The sequence below is a fragment of the Balearica regulorum genome, chromosome 3 (genome assembly GCF_011004875.1).
Source record: "Balearica regulorum gibbericeps isolate bBalReg1 chromosome 3, bBalReg1.pri, whole genome shotgun sequence".
In the NCBI taxonomy this organism is placed as follows: domain Eukaryota; kingdom Metazoa; phylum Chordata; class Aves; order Gruiformes; family Gruidae; genus Balearica; species Balearica regulorum.
The window spans coordinates 64,500,333-64,520,095 of NC_046186.1; the positions used below are offsets into that span (position 1 = coordinate 64,500,333).

The 19,763-nt window shown below is 43.5% G+C and overlaps 1 protein-coding gene across 1 annotated transcript; it reads right to left on the bottom strand.

The window, feature by feature from the left end:
* Positions 1-5,708: 5,708 nt before the first annotated feature.
* IL22RA2 (interleukin 22 receptor subunit alpha 2) lies at positions 5,709-12,073 on the bottom strand. The gene is made up of 7 exons (XM_075748209.1): positions 11,816-12,073; positions 11,306-11,512; positions 10,224-10,374; positions 9,241-9,419; positions 7,812-7,981; positions 7,154-7,332; positions 5,709-6,065 (listed from the first exon to the last, which is right to left on the bottom strand). The coding sequence occupies exons 2-6, from the start codon at positions 11,400-11,402 to the stop codon at positions 7,177-7,179; spliced, it is 753 nt and encodes a 250-aa protein (XP_075604324.1). The 5' UTR covers positions 11,403-11,512; positions 11,816-12,073; the 3' UTR covers positions 5,709-6,065; positions 7,154-7,176.
* Between the last annotated feature and the right edge of the window lie 7,690 nt (positions 12,074-19,763).

Sequence of the window (19,763 nt, forward strand, 5' to 3'; positions counted from 1 at the left end):
GTTAGAGAGCGCTTTTGCAGCCAGAGAGAGGAGTGAGAAGATGTAAGAAACTCTGCAGACACCAAGGTCAGTGCAGAAGGAGGGGGAGGAGGTGCTCCAGGCACCGGAGCAAGATTCCCCTGCAGCCTGTGGTGAAGACCATGGTGAAGCAGGCTGTCCCCCTGCAGCCCATGGAGGAAGGATGAGGGGGTGTGGGGATTCCGCCCGTGGAGGACCCCATGCCGGAACAGGTGGAGGCATCTGAAGGAGGCTGTGGCCCTGTGGGAAGCCCGTGCTGGAGCAAGCTCCTGGCAGGACCTGTGGATCCATGGAGACAGGAACCCACGCCAGAGCAGGTTTGCTGGCAGGACTTGTGACCCCGTGGGGGACCCACGCTGGAGCAGTTTGCTCCTGAAGGTCTGCACCCCGTGGAGGAGACTCACGTTGGAGAAGGTCGTGAAGGACTGTCTCCCATGAGAGGGACCCCACGCTGGAGCAGGGGAACAATGAGAGGAGTCCTCCCCCTGAGGATGAAGAAGAGGCAGAAACACCGTGTGATGAACTGACCGTAACCCCCATTCCCCGTCCCCCTGTGCCGCTGAGGGGGGCGGAGGTTGAAGCCGGGAGTGAAGTTGAGCCCGGGAAGATGGGAGGGGTGGGGGGAGGTGTTTTAAGATTTGGTTTTATTTCTCATTCTTCTACTCTGTTTTGCTTAGTAATAAATAAGATGAATTCCCTCTCTAAGTTCAGTCTGTTTTGCTTGTGATGATAATTAGAGAATGAACTCTCCCTGTCCTTATCTCGACCCGTAAGTTGTTTTTTTTCGTTGTACCTTTTCTCCCCTGTCTAATGAAAGAGGGGAGTGATAGAGCGGCTCTGGTGGGCACCTGGCCCTCAGCCAGGGTCAGCCCACCACACCCAGAAATCAGAGGTTAGCCCAGTCCTATAACAATCATGTGCTTGTCAGCTATTAAATAAACCCAGTGTCCCATAAGAAGCAATGTTAAAAAATACTCATCTGTTGTTACAAACTGAAAAATAAGAGCTTATGGCTGTTTCTTGGAAATTGTTATGATTTGTATGATTTCTTACCCCCCAAAAAAAAGCAAAAAAAAAAGCTGTGTCAGACAACATTACCCGAAATAAATGAATTTAATAACAATTTTCCAATTGCTCTTTTGTAGGTATAGCAATTAACACAATGGCTCTTCATTGTCATCCTGTTTCTATGTTTAAAAGTAAAGACAGCAAAAAGATGCAGAGCCTGGTCCTCAGAGTGTGATACTATTGGGCTGCATTTTGTCAGCATTGAGGGTATTAAGGCAACTCAGCAATCAGGAGCCCACTGCCTTAGAAAAGAGCACAATACTTAAGAAATTAAAGTTGTTAGTGGGTCTTCAGTATCTACCTCAGATGATGGAGCCTTTTCAGGAATTCCCTTTTTTGAACTTCCCTCGTAAGCATCAGGGCTTGAGCGTTCCCTTTTTCCCCATCTCAAGCCAAAATTCTGGCAGCAATGACTGCTTGAGCTGGGCCTTCAGTGGACTCAACATGTAACACTTGCAATAAAACAGCCACTGATATCATCGTTTGGGGAATTAAATTGACAAGGTTTTTTCATTTCCTTGGAAGCACTTTATAAAAGATTCTGAAAGCAAGTTGCAAAGGAGACTGTAACTTTCCTGACCATCAACACTGGTGTCATTTCTTTATCTCCACTTCTTTGCAGAAATACCCTTGTTTTGTGTCCTTTGTGACAAACTAACCCTCAGGAGTTTGGAGTTTATTTTCTTCTTTCTTCTTTTTATCAGACAGATTTTACAGGTTAGTATCTCTCATCGTTGCAGAAAATGTTGAAATCCATAGAAAATCCACAGAAAACCCCACCTATTTATGATTAATTCCCTGCAGCTTGAAATACGTGATAACGTCTGATAGATCTGTGGCAAAAGCCAACGTCATTTCACAACAGCACCCCACCCCTGGGCCATGAGATTGGTTCTTAGCTGAGATCAAGTCGTGCAAATAAATAAACCCCAAGTCCACACCTGATGAGGGCAGATATATGGGAAGTATGAACAGGACTGGCCAGATGCTAGACCATATGATAAACACCGAGGATCATGGCATAGTATAAAACTGGGCATTTATACGGTACAGCTGGCTATGCATAATCTTCTCCTAATTTATAAGGCTGGAGCATCTGGTCCATCGCTGTTGCTCTATCAGCTTTTCCCGGAGCTCCGTTCTTGGATTTCTGGTAGTTGGATTCTGCTCTTCTGAGTGCTGGTGGAACGGGAAGTTAAAGCCATTTACGGTGGGAGATAAGCTGCTATTCCATCTAACAGATAAGATAATGTTCAGCGGTGGTCACGAAAGACAGAAGAGTAGGCCTTTGTGGGATGGGCTCCACCTCAAACGAATACCAATAACTGCAAACTCTAAAAGGCACAATATCTATGTCTTATCAGCAGGACCCTCAGCTGCGACACAGCTGCTTGGCCAGACGAGGCCACTGCGACAGGCCGTGCCTATGACTGCAGACATCCTCTGGTGACACTGCAGGCGAGGGCTTACAGAATGGGTTGCACAAGTCCTGCTATTGTTACGCTGCTTAGTCTTCCCCACCCTATGCCATAGCCCTAGAAGCTAACACTTATTTCTCTCTTTCCTGAAACAGAAACTGGCATTTGGCGCATTGTTAGAAAATGCTCTGTAAGTGACTAAAAAACCCTAAGAGAAGGGTGTTTTCAGCTGGACCTTGCAAACTTATGGTGAGAAGGAGTCAAGCTGACAATGTAAAAGCATCCTGCGCTGAGTGGTGTGCATCTGCGCCAACCACCGTGGAGCCATGTGCCATCCCAGGCAGCTCTGGAGAGGTGGACCCACAGCAGATGGTGTCTTTGTGTCCACAAGGAGGAAGGGGAAGGAGGAGGAGGGCCGGAGCTCACTTTTCCAGGTGTTCCCAAACTGCAAGAAAGCCCCAGCTGTAGTTTAGAGCCTGTGTGAGCTCTTCCTCTGTTCCCCCCTTCACGGAGATGTAAACAGCAGCATATAGGCTAAGGCACCAATGAAGTTGTTTAAAAAAAACAACATTACCAATGCTATCTAGAAGCTGTGAGTGTAGATCACCCAACTGGTATATGCTATAGCAAAGTACTTTTCCCTGCAGGAGGCCCCTCCTGCGAGCCCAGTGGAGCATGTCTTGGGAGCATGCCACTACCGCTGACTGCAGAGAAAAAATACAGCACCAGTCATTTTACCAAACCCTTCCCCAGGAAAATTACATGTCACAGCAGAGATGACAGAAAATTTGCATTTCAAATGGAAAGCGAAAATTGCCTTTTGCAGAACATCGTGGTGTTAGCAATAATAAATCCTGGTACTGTCAGAATGGAAGTGGGTCATTCCTGCAACTCTTGGGCTGCTTTCTGTAAGCCTGAGTTGTTGCTGAGGAAGTGAAATCTGGTTAGCAAACATAATAGTGCAAGATGTCTTCAGACCTTTCATTGTTTTTTGCAGTATAAGTGCTGCATATTTTGTATTATTTTATCAAACTGAGAAACTTTCAGGTTTCCAACATCTCCATAGATCCATAGCATGGCAGCTGCTATGTTTCTAGCAGGTCTGAATGCTTCAGGCAGCCCTATGACTCTACTTCTTCTTCTTCTTCTTTTTTTTTTTTTTTTAATGTCTTCTTGAAGTTTTGAGAGCCCTAAATAGTTTCATCCTCTGCATCTGGCATAGGTACAGTACCCGGCATTGTTGGAGCCTGTTCCTTGACTAGGATTAGTAGATGTTACCTTACTAAAGCTTTATCTTTGTGTAACGATGGCAACATGAGCTGCCCTGAGGAAAGAAGTGAATTTGAGAAAGAACTTGAATTACTACAGATACTGTTTCAGGCTGTGATAATCCACGAGTGGATGAAGTCACCACTGTTGAAATATAAAAGACAGGCGATTTCTTAATAGTTTGCCTGCACAGTTTTACTGTGGTTCTGCCAGCACAAGAGGGCCGGCAGGGCAGTGCTGGATGTCATGGCTCTAGGTACTATACAGAGATTTAATAAGCCTCGCTTCCCAAAAAAATTTACCTAAATTAAGAAACTGTGGGATATGGGTGGGTAAAACAATTGGAAGAAATGGGAAAGGAGCAAAAAGGGAAGCATGATGAAAGAAACCTGGGTTTATGGACTAGATTTGAGGATACAGCTAGACTCCTGCAAATCCAGTCATTCAAATTATCATGTGTTAGAAGTGGATGGTGAAAATATTTAATATGTAATGCCCTTTTTTATTTTGGTAAAGAGAAGAGTGACCAGCCTTCACTTACTTAAGCACAGCCTCCTCTCAATCACATACTGCCAGTGTCCTGATGCAGCTCTCAGCGGTGCTGCCTCCAGGTGAGGTGTTAGTGACAGGCCATGAACAATGCTTTGGATGCGGCTTAGGTGAACTAGAAGTCTGCTGTTTAAACTGATCTACTCCACTTTTGTGTATGTGAACAAAGGGAAAAGTGGGTAGTGATTATGCAGCAGGGAGCTCCGTTTTTCCTAGGGCTTGCTTTGTCTCTTGTGTCTGGCCCACTCTCACCTCCTCTCATTTAATTTGCAATAACAGAATGCAGTTAAGTATTAAGATTCTCATTAGTTACAGACCTTGCAGATGTGGAAAAGCCACTTCACCTCTCCATCCCGGGGTGATATCTACCCAGACCTTGCCCAAGAAATCTTTTCCCTTGTGAGATGAAGACTAGCAGGAGTAAAATCATTAGAAATCACAAATGATGGTCAGCATTTGGCTATACATACAGACTGGGCGATGAGACGCTGGAGACCAGCCATGCTGAAAGGGACTTGGGGGTCTTGGTCGACAGCAAGTTGAACATGAGTCAACACTGTGCCCAGGCTGCCCAGGAAGGCCAACCGTATCCTGGGGTGCATCAAGCACGGCATTGCTAGCCGGTCTAGGGAAGTGATTGTCCCACTCTACACTGTGCTGGTGCAGCCTCACCTCGAGTACTGTGTGCAGTTTTGAGGGCTACAGTACAAAAAGGACATAAAACTATTGGAGTGTCCAAAGGAGGGCAACAAAGATGGTGAAGGGTCTAAAGGGAAAGATGTATGAGGAGAGGCTGAAGTCCCTTGGTTTGTTCAGCCTAGAGAAGAGGAGACTGAGGGGAGACCTCATCACGGCCTGCAGCTTCCTCACGAGGGGGAGCGAAGGGGCAGGCACTGATCTCCCTCTGGTGACCGGTGACAGAACCCGAGGGAATGGCATGAAGCTCCGACGAGGGAGGTTTAGGTTGGATATCAGGAAAAGGTTCTTCCCTGAGAGGGTGGTCGGGCACTGGAACAGGCTCTCCAGGGAAGTGGTCACATCCTCATGGGTCCCTTCCAACTCAGGATATTCTATGATTCTATGATTCTATGATTTGCTCGTCATTTACTGTGAAACGGTTGAAATAGAGGTCTCTTCCCTTTAACTGTCTGTCATTGACTGAAAGTGAGGATCTTTTCTGTTTCAGTTTAAATGAGCTCTTGGCTAATCACATTCTGGTTTCACTATCACAAACGTTATGTTGAGGGCACTATGAAGACATTGTGAGCATGGGGTATGCTCCTGTACTGTACAGTTGTTATTTTAAAGAAAGGACACTTTTTTTCATCTTCTGTTTCAAGCTTTGTTCTAGAAGAAATAAAATATCTGAAACTTCTATTTTATAAATTGTATTTTAATTCCAAGGCTTATAATAGAAAAACACTAGAAACAATCTTAAGGATATTTTCACAAGTGCTTTTTGCATGTTTTGTGGTTTTTTGTGTTTGTGGGCTGGTTTTTTTTTATATTACAAGATTATTTTCTTTGTAAATGCAAATATATACCATTGTAAATTGTAATATAGGACATAGAAAGAATTCTTGGCCTTTATGTAGCATAAAAATCATTGTGATGAATCAAATCCTTTAATGTAGCAAAGGTCAATTTAAAAAGCATCCAAGTATGTATTCCAGACACAGACCACAGATGTCGATTTACAGCTGGATCTGTGATGGGAGGCATCTTCCGCCATTATCCCTGTAACTGAGAAGAGAAAGGGAATTGCTGCTGGAGTGCACATTTAACCTGGATGGTATTCAATTTAACTGAAAATGCAACACGTCATTTGCCTGCAGCTCTCCTGTACCTCTGCAGGTTGTTCAGCAGTCCAGCTCTAACCAGAGCTTCCAGCCTTTTACAATACTGGGAAAGCCAGCAAAAATGCAGGAAAATCACCTAGAAACTGGCTCCCTCTTTAGCCTAAATCCACTGACCAAGCCTCAAGAGAGACCAACATAATGCATTCTATTATGAAGCAGAAGAAAGAAAATCTTTCACAGTGAGGGTACTGAACAAAGAACAGAAGCACAGGTTCAAACTTTGATGCTTTTCCAGTTTTCCCCGTTACCTCTAGAAAGGACCCAAATCTCAGCTTGCTAAGGCCAATGACAGTGAAGTCAACTTTGGCTTAGGTCTTTATACACTCTGTGCCTTAGCATCTGCAAGTCAGGACTGATAGTAAATCTCTCTGCTGAGCATACGATATGTGAAGATAGTCCAGTGATGGAAGTAAGTAAATAAACAGATTTTTCAGATCAGCTAATTGAGCTAGCTCTTGCATTTTGGCCCATGGAAACGCATGAAATATTTGATAACTGATTTATTTCTAAACACATTACACCTGAAGAGTGGCCATGAAAAGAGGACCTGCTCATTTGAATTAAATACATCAGATAAATCCCTGAACAGAATTGCAGAGCTTGCAGCAGAATTGCATGCTAATAAAGTTGGAGGTCACTCATTTTCCTAGTTAATTATTACTTGACAGCAATAAAAATTGATGAAAGCATTACTACATATAACTCTTTAAAGAAAGGGAAGAGGGAGGTGCTTCTGAGAACCATGCCAGAATGCAAATAATTATCCATGCCATTCATCTAATCTTTTTAGATGTATCATTCTTACCTGATGTGAAACTACCTGAGATGATATAAGAACTCTGGCTAATATTGTCATATGGGATGGCAGTTTTTATGCCACGCCTTTTATTCTCCTTTTGGAGAGTATCTGTCTTTGGTGAGGGGATAGCTTTTGACTCCCAGAGTCATCTCCAGTTTCAGCTGGTGACTTACCTGTTGCAGAGGTGCCAGCCCTGTCACTGCAGCATGGTGCATTGCCTGCTGCTGTAGGCACTGCTGCGGTCCAGCATTGGCACGTACGTTTTAGCCACAATGCAGTAACTGACTCCGGGCCTCAAATCTTCTATTTTAATAACCTTGTCTTTTCCTTCGTACACCAGGGCTCTGTGTTGCTTCAGAGTAGAGTAAAAACAGCCAGTCAAACGCATTGCCCCAGCAAGTGTGTCTGTGACTCATGTTTGATAAGGCCAGCAGATGCAGACCAGCACATGGACTTGCATGAACTCGACAATGTTAATGATTTATTTATGATTTTTGAAGAAAATTCTCCCTAAAATTCCTCTCTTGTCCCAGGTTGGTTTGGGTTTTTTTGTTTGCTTGTTTGGGGGTGGGGGGTGGTTTTGTTTTTGTTTTTATCTAGGCCTTAGAGTATGAAATACTAAGTTGATGGAAAAGAATGAAGGGAGGAATTACAACTCAATTCATTCAAATTTAACTCCTGAAAAATAAACCTGCTTTGTTTTCAAATACTTACCCAGTCATGGATGCCCTCACAATCCTAGAAGACTATTTCGACTATAGAACAAGCATGGTGTGCCTGTAGTTTCCTGGCTTTTCAATGGTAAAGGATTTATATTGAATATGTACTTACCTCATCTAGCAAGTTGTTAATTATGAAGACTTGATATAGCAGATCATAATAATTTGTCATCGGTACCATGCTGCCTCTCTTCCTTTTATAAGGAGAACGCGGAGCCTGGAGCTTTAGTATTATGGATTTGTTGCTATGAACCACAGTTACCATCGGAGGTCCTATCATAGCTAAGGAAAAACACCAAAGCTATGAATACAATTATAGTTTATTAATAATGTCTCTCAGACCACAATTTGAATTCGTTCAATGATCTATTGTTCTTGTTACCAACATTATATTATGCTGTATTTACTGTTGAACTGCCACTTTGCAAATCCTTACTTCTTGGTGGTTATTTCTTGGGACCTTTTGGGGATGACATTTCCCATGTTTGTAAACCTATTTTTGAGCCAAATTTTTTGAAATCTCTCAGAGCTACACGTTGCTGACTGCAGGCCGGTCAAACAAGATGCTTTGGATTCTTTACCCTGACTTTTTTTACTCCCCCATATTTATCTGTGTGCTTGGCCTGCATAAACAGCTATTTGAACCATTCCAGTTATGTCAAGGATGTAGTTTCAATCATTACTTTCAACATTTTTGCAATCTGCTTGGTCAAACACAGCTATGGGTTCAAACTAGTGTCTGCATAGCTGTACAGCCCCAGAGATGTGGGGAGACAGGACAGCCGCTGCCCCACGCATCTCTCCAGGAGGAGGTGGCACCAGGCAAGATGGGCTGTTGCTGCTGCAAGGTACTGCTTTATGTCAAACCTTGTGGTTTCATCTGTACAAGAAGCTCAAGGTGGTTTGCACTTCAGGGTTCTCAAGTGACCTGCATTGACATTCACGATTCAATTTTGCATTGACCAGTGAGGGAAAACTGGCTAATTCACAGGGAACTTACTGGTACTGTTCAGTGTTTTGACAGGCCAATTTCTAACATTCTATGGGATTATAACGACTACTAACTAAAAGCTTTGCCCATGTCCTTTCTAAATACACTGCCGTCAGGAAAACACATAAATGCAAGAAGAATGGTGGCCACACAGCACTCAGCTCTCTTCTGCCTTTTCCCCTCAAGCAGAGAACGTTTCCTTCTTTTCCACCTTGTGCCCAGTCCTGCCAGCAGCACCGAAAACGGCTGGAAATCATTTTTGTAGTTCCATGCTTTGAGGAAGGGGTTGCGTTAAAGGGAGCTGGGCATTTCTGATCCCCTAAGTATAGATAAGTGGCAACTTATCCATAATTGGCTGGCATCCAAGTGTGGGGAAAATTATTTTATTGCAACCCTTCACCTGAGAGCTATTGGCTCGCAACTTCTCTTGGTACAGCTTTGTAGCTAGAAAAGGATAACTCATGTTTGCAAATTGTGAGCAAAAATGATGCATTCCACGCCACAGAAAATCCAATTCCTTTCTCAGAGAGACCCATATGTTTGTACTTACTTTCTTGCCAGGGAGTGAATCTGCAGCTGAGGCTCCAGTCGGAATAGATGCCAGCCGACGCGGCTTTCACTCTGCCATAGTAAGGCTCTTGGATGTCAGAGGTCTCTTTCGTTAGGTCACAGACATGGTTTTGAATCCCCCAGCATTCGTCTTTGTTTTGCCACGTGCTCTGCCCATACCTATGGAGAACGAGGAGGAAGGATGTAAGCTTTAGCTGTCGCCAACTGGCTAAGTACAGATTTTTAACCAACCATCTGTTTTAACTTGGCGGTACTGACAAGTGTTTTGCCATGGAAATTAACTTTCTTCTTCAGCTTGATGGCAGGGAAGATTGATTTCATGGGCGTTTGGGAGCTACAGGTTTCTGTCTTTTCTGAAAGAAACCTAAAGCAGAGACGTGGGTTACCAGCCCTGTAGGAAGTTGCTGCACGCTTGCTGCTCGGGAGAGGCGGGTGAGCTTTGGTGAGTGTGTTTAAAGATGGGCAGAATGCTTGTTTCTACCAACTGATTTCTCAAAGGTGATTTCAGGTGCTCACCAGGTGCGCCAGAAACACAAGCATACCTCCTCTGAGGACCAGCCCCTAGCGCTGCCTCAAGTTTGCCATGCGAAGCGCCCTGCAGCACTGTCGTGGGCAGGGTGGGCCACCAAAATACCTTAAACGTCCTATTGCAGACGTACCCAGAAGCAGCTAGACCTGCTTTGGGCAGAAGTCCCCTGCAAACTACATTTTTCTGCAACTCTGCGGTGCAATGAGGGTGCAGAACGTATTGCTGGAGGTGCTTGTTCCCTGCCTCGGGCTGTTCAGCTGCACCTGATGGGCTGTCGATAAGTGCAGGAACAACCGAGAGCTGACAGCTGAGCAGGATGTGGCTGTTCCCAAGGTATGGAGAGAATATCTCGTGTCACCTGAGAAATCCCTTTGACATCCCAAGCAGGGACAGCCTCCTGCCCGGTGGGAGGCTGGAGTGCCCCTGGTACTTACACTTTATACTGCACAAAGTAGACCGTGTCTCTTGCCTCTCTGGCCCTCCCAGGCTGCCAATGCAAAGTGCTGTTGAAGTTTAACGAACGAAACTCTACGTTCTGCGGCTTAATCGAATCTTTCAGGTCTTGATTTTCCAAAACTAAAATTGCTGCAAATAATAAGGAACAATAATGTAATGAGTTTGTCACAGATACACTCCTCCGTATTCAAATCGGAGGGGTACTGCTACAGCTCATTTGGTTTCAGGCTAGCAGACCACAGGGAAGTTAAACCTCCTGGATCTCATGTTCAAAACTTTCCAAGTCACAGTGATCAAATCTAGCAGTTACAGAACAAACATGCACAGTATAATGAAAGGAACGCTTTCATGTGGTTTGGTTTTGTGGTATTTTTGTGGTTGTTTTTTTTTTAATTTTTCCTTCATGAGTTTACTGCTGTGAAAGATGCCTGATGGACATCCCTGGAAACAAACCCTTCGGATCAATTTACAGAGCCTGCAGTAAGCAGCCACGTTAGTAGCTCAAGCCGAGTGCCCTTTCCTCCACATCTCAACTTTAACCTACAAGGATTATAGCTGTTTTAACAATTGATGTAATCATATTTATCAGCTCTTGCCTAATAAAAAGAAACCTGAGCTTCACTGCTTTTCCAGTCTGCATTACTGGAAAAAGCTGCCTGGCAATGCTCAGGATAATTTGTTTTCAAACTGCAATGGTTACAAATGACAATGAGTTAACCACCTCTCTGAAGCATCCAAATGCTAACATTTTTCTGGGTTTTTTGACCCAGATGACTCTATATTACTGCAACTTTGTCCCTGGCATATCACAGAATCCACTAAGACTTGTACTAATTGAACTGAAACTGGTAACACAGCTATGAATAAATTCAATGGGCAGTGTGCTTGCTTTAGCTGCATTTCAGAACCTTCAAAGACAAAACAACAGACTAATTTGGAAATTACAGGACTTTTGAAACCCACCAAAAGATCTAGAGATTTATTGACTCACCTAGAGATTCAATAACAGACCCAGCGTCCCCCTCCCCACACAGAAAAAGAGCAGAAAGCCTTTACTTACTGGTTATCTCATCCTGAAGCAGGTGCATCAGTAAGCAGAGGGAGGAAAGCGTGATCCCCCTCATGCTTAGGAGAGTAGCTCCATGACTGAAGAGCATCTCTCTTCCTCTTGGGCATGTCTTATGAGGAAGTAATTGTTAAACACTCCAGAGTTCCCCTTATTTTCAGCGGTTTCCAAAATCCCCTGTTTGGCTTTGGTTTAAGTTAGCTGAAAAACATATGAGTTGCTCTAAATTAAACATAAGCAATTGTTCTTACTTGGCAGCTGTGGTCACTCTGAAGTTTGGAAGTAATTATGAAGAAAACCAGGATGACAAAGGTCCTTTTTTTTTAGCCATTAATTCCCAAATGATGTCTGGCAATATTGCTTTATATCCCCTAAATTTGTCACATGAGCCTGCTTGCTTGCCATGCTAAGATTTTGTTTGTTTGTTTGTTTGTTTTTCAGCTCAGTTGTCACTCAGAGCTGAAACATGCAAGAAATTTTGCTGCTAAGATGTAAAAGACATACCCATGGGATGTCATCTGATTTGGTGGCCTGTCCTCGGGTCGAATGCAAGCAGATGAGGTTTGCAGGTGTGTTGGCGGCAGGAAGTCATCTAGGCATATATCATGGGAGGAAGGAGGGGCTGTGAAATCGCTGCTAGCCGTGCTGCTGGGCGGCGTGTCCACACCACCACGCTGGCTGCTGGAGAGATGCTGGGAGGCTGGGGCAGCCGCAGCACTGCCAGCCTCTAGACAGGGAACGGAGAGGCGAGCCCAGCCCATCCGGCCAAAGTGCCACTCTGCGTTGGACTTTCAGACTGCCAGGCCCTGACTGGTGCGGGTGTGCCGTGACGCCGTCTGCACAAATATTGGCGTTTGGCACCGCTGTCCTCCGAATCCTGCCTTTCCAATACACGCATCCCTGCGAGCCTGACCCCAGGGCTGGGGATGCCGGGGCTCCCCGGCGAAAGCGATCTCGCTTTGTGTTTGTAAACATTTCAATGCCGCGTCAACAACTGCCCGGTGGGAGCCAGGTGTCATGCTCCTGGGATGTATGGAAAGCTCAGCCGAGTCAGTCACTGGCAGCAAACGCGGTGCCGCTGGAGGCAGCTGGGAGCCTGCTGGCCCCTCTGCCCAGCCTTGCTCCTCACCCTTCCCTCTCCAAAAACTCCCCGGCACTGACATCCACGTGTGCTTCGGTGCTTGCACACCACTGCATCTGGGCAAAGGTCAGGATGCATTCTCCTCCTGCAAGATCACATCGACAAGCAAGAAGAGAAAAAACTAAATTTTGTATGACATAGGTAACGACGCCCACCAAAGAAATAATGGCTGTGAAGACTACCTGTCTGCAGAAACAAAAATTTGCCTAACAATCATCTTTACTTTGGGAAAAGGTAGAAGCAAAACACCTGTCAGGTCAGAAAAGTGCAAGTTCTGGTTCAAATGAAGGTATTTTTTTATTTAAAGGCAATCGCTTATCCTCAACAAACAACAACATCTAATGAAGAAGCTGGCCTTGGTCAGATTCATGGGCGCAGGCTCTCAGTTCAGCTGATCACCTCTACCTCACGAGCCAAACACCAAACCTGCAGCAGATATGTTAAAACTCTAGATGTATACCTTTAAATAATTAACTAGTCAACCCACTTAAGGGAATTAATGAACTAAGAAGAAATGCAGAAAAGAAAAAAAAAACCCAAATGGAGATAGAAGGCAGAAAGGCGACCTGGGGGGTCGCCAGAATACTGGCTGGGTGTTTATCCATTTCCCAAGCACATTTTCAAAATCCAATGACCTTTAAGAAGTTCCCCACACCAAATGCAATTAGTATTTCATCATGTTATATAAGCTCAAATGCGGGAATAGGGAACTTTTATAATTGCCAGACAGAAATGTCATCAGTTTAGTCACAGGTTGCATATTTGCTTACTTGAGTTGTACCAACACACCTTCCCGTACCCCACGTAACAGCCTATTGCCAGGAGCTGAAGCGTGGAGCTTTGCCAAAATTGCTTTTGATGGCGGTTCCTCCTATAAATGCAGAGCTGAGGGCCAGCCTGCCCGGCGCCGACGGGTTTCGCTCCGAAAAGGTTGCTCTGCGGCGTGGTGAAACGGGGAAAGAAGCGCTTACCACGTGGAAAAACTCGGGGTTTCCTACACGCTGCACTCTGATAGCGCTTTATCTGTGATTGGGCTTGGTAGTCTGATGTAATCTGTAACTCTTCACGTAATTTTTTGTGATTATTGAAACAGCCACTGGTAATCCCCAGGTTATTAGCATCTGTGACGTTGTCCTCATCAACTTCAGTCATGCTTTGCATGATAAAGACAGCTATAGTCAAATGAGTACCAGCTACACACACACACATACACAGACACGTGTACATACACACACATCTTGAGTTTAACAGAGTACAGTTACATATAGTACATTTAAAAATTAAAACATTTGAGGAACATTATAGGATGACATGCATTGCAGTGCTACTTAAAATATGAGAACTTTTAAGAAACAATACTGTTTAAGAATTCTCTGAATGGTACTTTATGAAGAAATGGAAAATAAAAATGTATTACTTTCCCCAGCAGACTCCACAGAAGTAGTTATGCTACTAGCTCACCCTAGCTTACACTGAAGCATCTTTTTGATCCAAACCTTAGTTAAACATCAGTACTGATGTTTCTGTGACCAGACACAGAACTGGAGGCATGAGAATTTTTTCCTTTCCTGGAATAAAAACCTATCCAAATGCTGGGCAAACAGATTTCATTCTCTGGAGGATTGAATATTGCTACACAGAGCTAAAAGTCAAGTACATTCTTGCTGGGAGCTGCCTGACTCATACAACCTGATAGCACCATCTCATTGGTTTGGGGTTTTTTTGTTTGTTTTTTTTTCTTTTTCCCTTGAGCGAGTGGTTTCTCATCCATTAGAGGAGAAAATTTAACCCTGGAACTGCTTCTGCAGCACCACCTTTGGCTTTTCAGATGCGAGTCACTCATATCTGCAGTGAAGATGGGTTTTGATTACATGCCTGGGTAAGGGTGCAGGAAGATGAAGGAAAGGGAGAAGCTCCTAAAGCATACCGAGAATACTTCTAGTAACTGGCAGAGGCTGGACAAGTCTCTCTCATCTGTGGCATTTCACACAAACAGACAATAAAAAAAAAAAAAAAGAGTGGTTTGGATTATTCCGGACCCAAAGACTATTCTCAATTGGGGCCACAGTTTTCAGTCTTTTACCCTTCCATGCAGCCAGCACGGACTCACAGACAAACCCGTCTTGGGAGGGGGCTCTGGAGGTCATCCAGTCCCAGCCCAATGCTCAGAGCGGGGCTAATGGCAGCATTAGCCCACACTTAACCACCGCCAGCCTGAGTTTTCCCCCCATATATCTAAGCGTAACTTATGACAGCTGCTTTTTGTGTTTTGATTAGGGGCCTCAGAGAAAAGTCTGTCTTTTCTGCAACATTTATATACTTGTCAACTGCCATTAGATCCCGTCCCCAGCTGTCGCCTCTCCCAGCTGAATGGACCCGGTTCCCTCAGCCTTTTCTGGTGTGTCATATGTAGCAAGGGGGAACTTGGAAACTAGGAAAATGAATCACTACACACACACACGCACTCCCCTACAGCCCACCCTCACCCCCAAACAAAACAAAACAAAACAAACCCCCAAAAAACAGAAAAAGAAAAGAAAAAAGAAAAGAAAAAAAAAAAAAACAAAACCACCCACAGTCAGGCAGGAGGGACTTTTTGGATTTTTTTTTTTTTCCCTGCCCTTCAGGGAAGAGGGATTGCATCACAAGGGTTCTGACAAAGAAGTTTCTGAGGAAGCAAGGCTGACTTTCACTGCACAGTGTCCCTTCACTGCTTCCCGCCCATAGGTACAGACTGTTCAGCTCTCACTCTTAAAAGGCTTGAGTCAACATTTTAAAGATTAGAGTTAGAAAATCCCAATGCCATAGCTGCATCTTCATAGTGAGACATTTGAACATATTAAAGATGAAGATCTGCTGAAGGCTTACTGAGTAGCAAATCATTATTTGCACATACGGTATTTATTTAACTATGTACAAGACACTGAATTGCACCAGAATGTTAGTAAACGGCATCAGTGTTCATTAGGAACTGTAAGTAATACCAACCCCCAAAATAGTTCAAAGTCTTTTATTTAAATAATAACAAGCTATTTTAAAACTATCAGGTTTTTTCTCATTTGAAAAACCCTATGATTTTTTTCCCCCCCTACTGCTAAGGAGTGCCGAAGCTTGTTTAAGCCCATTGAGAAAAGACCTGCTTTTCTTTAGGCTGTGAGTCCCTCACCAAATCATCTACAGACAAAAAACCCACCAGCTTAGAGACACGTGGAATTAATACGGTTGTTGGTTTTGCTTAGGCAATCTTAATAGTATAGGAAAGGTGCCAAGTGATCCCTTAGCCAGCAGAAAACACAGATAAGCCCAGAGAGGTACAACACAAATATTAGTCATGCTTTCTTGGTCCACCTACTAAAGTAAAGAAAGGAAAGGTCAAAACCTGGTAGCACTGATGCTTGCTCTCTCTGATGTGCTGCCACCAGCAGCAGCTGAGGCCACGCCTGAAATACCCTGAAATACTACCAGGGCAGGTAGGATAGAACCCATGCATTCATTTTTTTTGTAGGCAGCGATTAGTCGTCTGTTCCTGATCACCGAAACCCTGCGTCCAGACCACAGACCACGCCGGGCTGAATCACCACGCACCATGAGGGCGGCGAGAGATTGGCAGGCATGCGCTGGGGGAAGAGACGGAAGGAACCGGGATGCCTGCCTCCACATTTATCATCAAGGCTTGGGCTGCAGAAAGAGCAAATGCTCTTTCAAAAAAAAAAAAAAGAATTTAAAAAAAAGAAAGTGCCTTTCACTCATCTCTTCTGCAGGTTTCATTTGCAAGCATCACACTTTCCAGCCTGTGGCTCAGTTCTGGGGTTGTCTTTTGAAATCTCAGTATCACCTCTGCATCATCCAAGGAGTGTGAACACTAGAAAAGGACTCTATTCTAACAGCAATTTTCACCACCACCATCTCCTAATCACTATTGCATTCGTAAACATATTGTAATTTTATGAGCCTTTTTTGTTTCTTAAATAGTGTCTCAGATCTTGTGTGGATACAGTCTCCTGGCATTCAGCAATCAGTGTGCTGAGCTTTTTAGGACACTCCTCCACGCTCAGCATAACTGGTTTTCACGCTTCTCAGAGGTGTTAGTTTCGAGTTAACGGGGTTTTTTTTTTAACCAGAAAATTTAGACCATGCTGTGATACTTATTTGCCAAAAAGCTTTGTTCCATATTTTTTCTTACAGGAAATGAAATTTGGCATGTCTCAAATAAAATTGCTAGTTTTGCTGCACCCCCTGGAAGCAGCTGATAAAGTCACTCAGTAATTCATCACCCAAATCCACAGTGTTTAGTTCCAATTTCTATTCAGATTTGGCGGGGGGGACACAGGCACTGTACTAATGCCTGTTAAGGCCAGACTGATGCCTGGGATGAACCCACATGGAAGGAAGGCTGAGGAATGGCAAAGTTGCCCTCTGGCCATTCAGGCAAGTGTTTGCAAGCCTTCCTTACCTGTTAGAACGGATCTTGCGTTTCATCACATCTGCAGCAGGTCGCAATGGGGGCTGCTGTTGTCACAAGCTTCAACTGTATGAAATCTAGTAGCAGAAAGCACACACCGCTACCTACGGTTCCCATCTTCTGGGATGGGACCGCAGGGACGGCATATGCCTTCCACTCTTCCTATAATTAACTGAGCTGCTATTAAGTTGCAAAAAAACCCCCAAAAACCCAAACAAAAAAACCCCACCCCAAAACCCCAATCCCCCCCCAAACTCTCAAAACCCCAAAACATAACACAAGTCATACCTAGAAAGAAAACAGCGTATCACATTTTTATTCTTTTCATTCTGTATTTTCAATCCAAAAGGATTCTATATACTCTTCGTGGAAAGGTATTTTTGAAGGGGCGTAACTTGTTTAAACAACCCGAGTCTGTGCTACTCGGCTGTCAGTGCACGAAAAAGCTGGATCAGACCTGACATCGCTGCTCACTGCTCTACTGCACACGTTGCAAATATTTGACAACTGCAGGATTGATTTTGCAGAAGACACAGCGAGCTGGCTGGCAGAACTGATTTGTCTGCTGTTTGTTTTCTCTGCATGCAATGCATTTCCTCTTTTAAGCTGTGGTTGGATAGTAGAAAACTTCTTTGCCCCCAAATAAATGAAAAATTAGTTTTCAGCCTGATCAGCTACCCCGTCATTGTCCAGTTACACAAATGGGCAAGTCAGAAAACATGAGGGTGAGAGCTGTGTACAAATGAGGTAAAAAAACCCCAAAACCTAAAGAAAGAAAACTGTTTAGCCTGTAAGTAATTCATAATGGGTTAATAAAAAACCCTAATCCATTATAAAAGTTCAGTCTGTGTTACAAATTTAAATGTAGTCATTAATGCAGATATGTTATAAATTCAAGTTTCTCCATTTGTTCTGACTCTGCTCAATCTGCAGAGTCACTTCCAAGAGAATCCGAATTCTTAAGGTACGACTGTTCTTACCAGAATCAACCCAGAGACGGCACTACTCATAATATTAAGAAGTTACGTGAAAGGAGTAAACGTGTTGGTCAGGAGTAGAAAATGTTTTTAAATTGCACATTCTAGATTTGACAAACAAGTGAAACCACCATTTGTCTAACAGTAGCCTACATTATTTTGGGTAAATTAGCACAACGCTTAAATAGTTGATTTCCAAGATACACGTAAGAATGCGCATGCTTACTAATAAGAAGTAAACCTCACATAAAGAAGACTTTTTTCATCATTTAAACTTCAAATAAAGTAATCAGTAAGAGTTTCAAGGAAGGCCAGCTTTCCTTGCTCTATAGCAATTAACCCATTCAAATGGTGCAACCATTTAATCCTTGTCCGTAACTTTTAAAAGGAACATAAGGAGAGTCCCCAGGCTCACGCAACAGAACCGACATTATTGCAGGCTGCATCAACAGAGTCAAAGGGCAAAAAAGAAACTGCAAAGCTGATGACATAACCAGGATCAGTGGATCAAAGAGTGCCTGTGTGTCAGCCCTCGTCCCTCTCCAAGATCAACTGCTAAGTACAGCAAAGGCACAACCTCACATCTGTACAGGAGACAGACCTCTTTCAAAACAAATGGATGGAAATCACATCCTCAAAGTCAGGCTGCCACCGCTGCCTGGAGCGAGGGGTATTCCACCCAAAGGGTATCTCGACAAAAGAGAAACGACCTTAGTTTAATTCTTCTACACGCTAATACCTCCGGTAAATAGAATACAGTAACCAGCTACATGTTAATTACACACACGTGCGCGTGCAATACAAATCTCCCACAAACGGTGTTTTCTATTCATTTTCAGTAATGTTCAAGCATACGCTATATACGTAACATGAACTGCGCAAGCTTCAAACGCAGATTTAGTCGTCAGTACAAAAGATAACAGTAAGAAAAAGGCAAGCACACACATTTGTATTCTGACAGTTTTTTTAATTCAATGTACAGACATTTAAAATTTACAGTATGTACAAATAGTTTAGTTACAAATTTCAGACAAGAACCAAGGTATATTCAGCAGGCCCACTGTGGATAATTAAGTTCCTAAAGTCAGGAAGACTTGCATTAGACCTTAGAAAATACTTTCTAGGGGTAAAGAACTCTTAGAATAAATTGCCTGATGGGGTCATGGAGTCTTTAAACAAATGCGTAGGAAGAACGATGCAGTTCTGGGGAGAAGAATGAACCAAAGATCCCTGGAGGTCCCACCTAGCTCAGTGATTGCACCCATTTAGAGAATATAGAAAGTGTATTAATAAACAAGGGCTTCGCAGTTAAAGGACTGAATTTTTAAAAAACACACTAAAGAAATCTATGCAAGTCACATAAGAAGAAGGGCGCTTTGTGTTTGTTGTTTTTTTAAGATATGCTGAAACTATTAATTTGAGTACAATAGCTCTTATTTATTAATACTAAATGGTTTATATGGCATCACTTCAGAGCAAACGGTTATTTCTAGCCTTGAGAAAAACAGCTCTTCTCATGCAAGTTTCTTCTCCTGCAGTCTTAACTAGTGAAGGACTACAAACAAATATGCATGTCTGTTCTCAGCAACTGGGACGCTACAAGACGTCTTGTTTCCACAGATGTCAGTAGATTTGACAAGAATGATTTTTTTTAAATGACATTATTGATTTATGTGGAAAAAGCATAAAAGCTGAACATTTGATGCTTCTGTGCCAGCACGCAGTATTGCCACAATACTTTGTTGTTAATTGCAGATCTGATAATGAAAAGTTACAATGTCTGTGCAAAAATGAGAACTAAAGAATTTCTTAGAAATGTTGTCAGGTGTTAGGCCAAAGTTTTGCGATGCAATTTTTTATATTCCATCATCT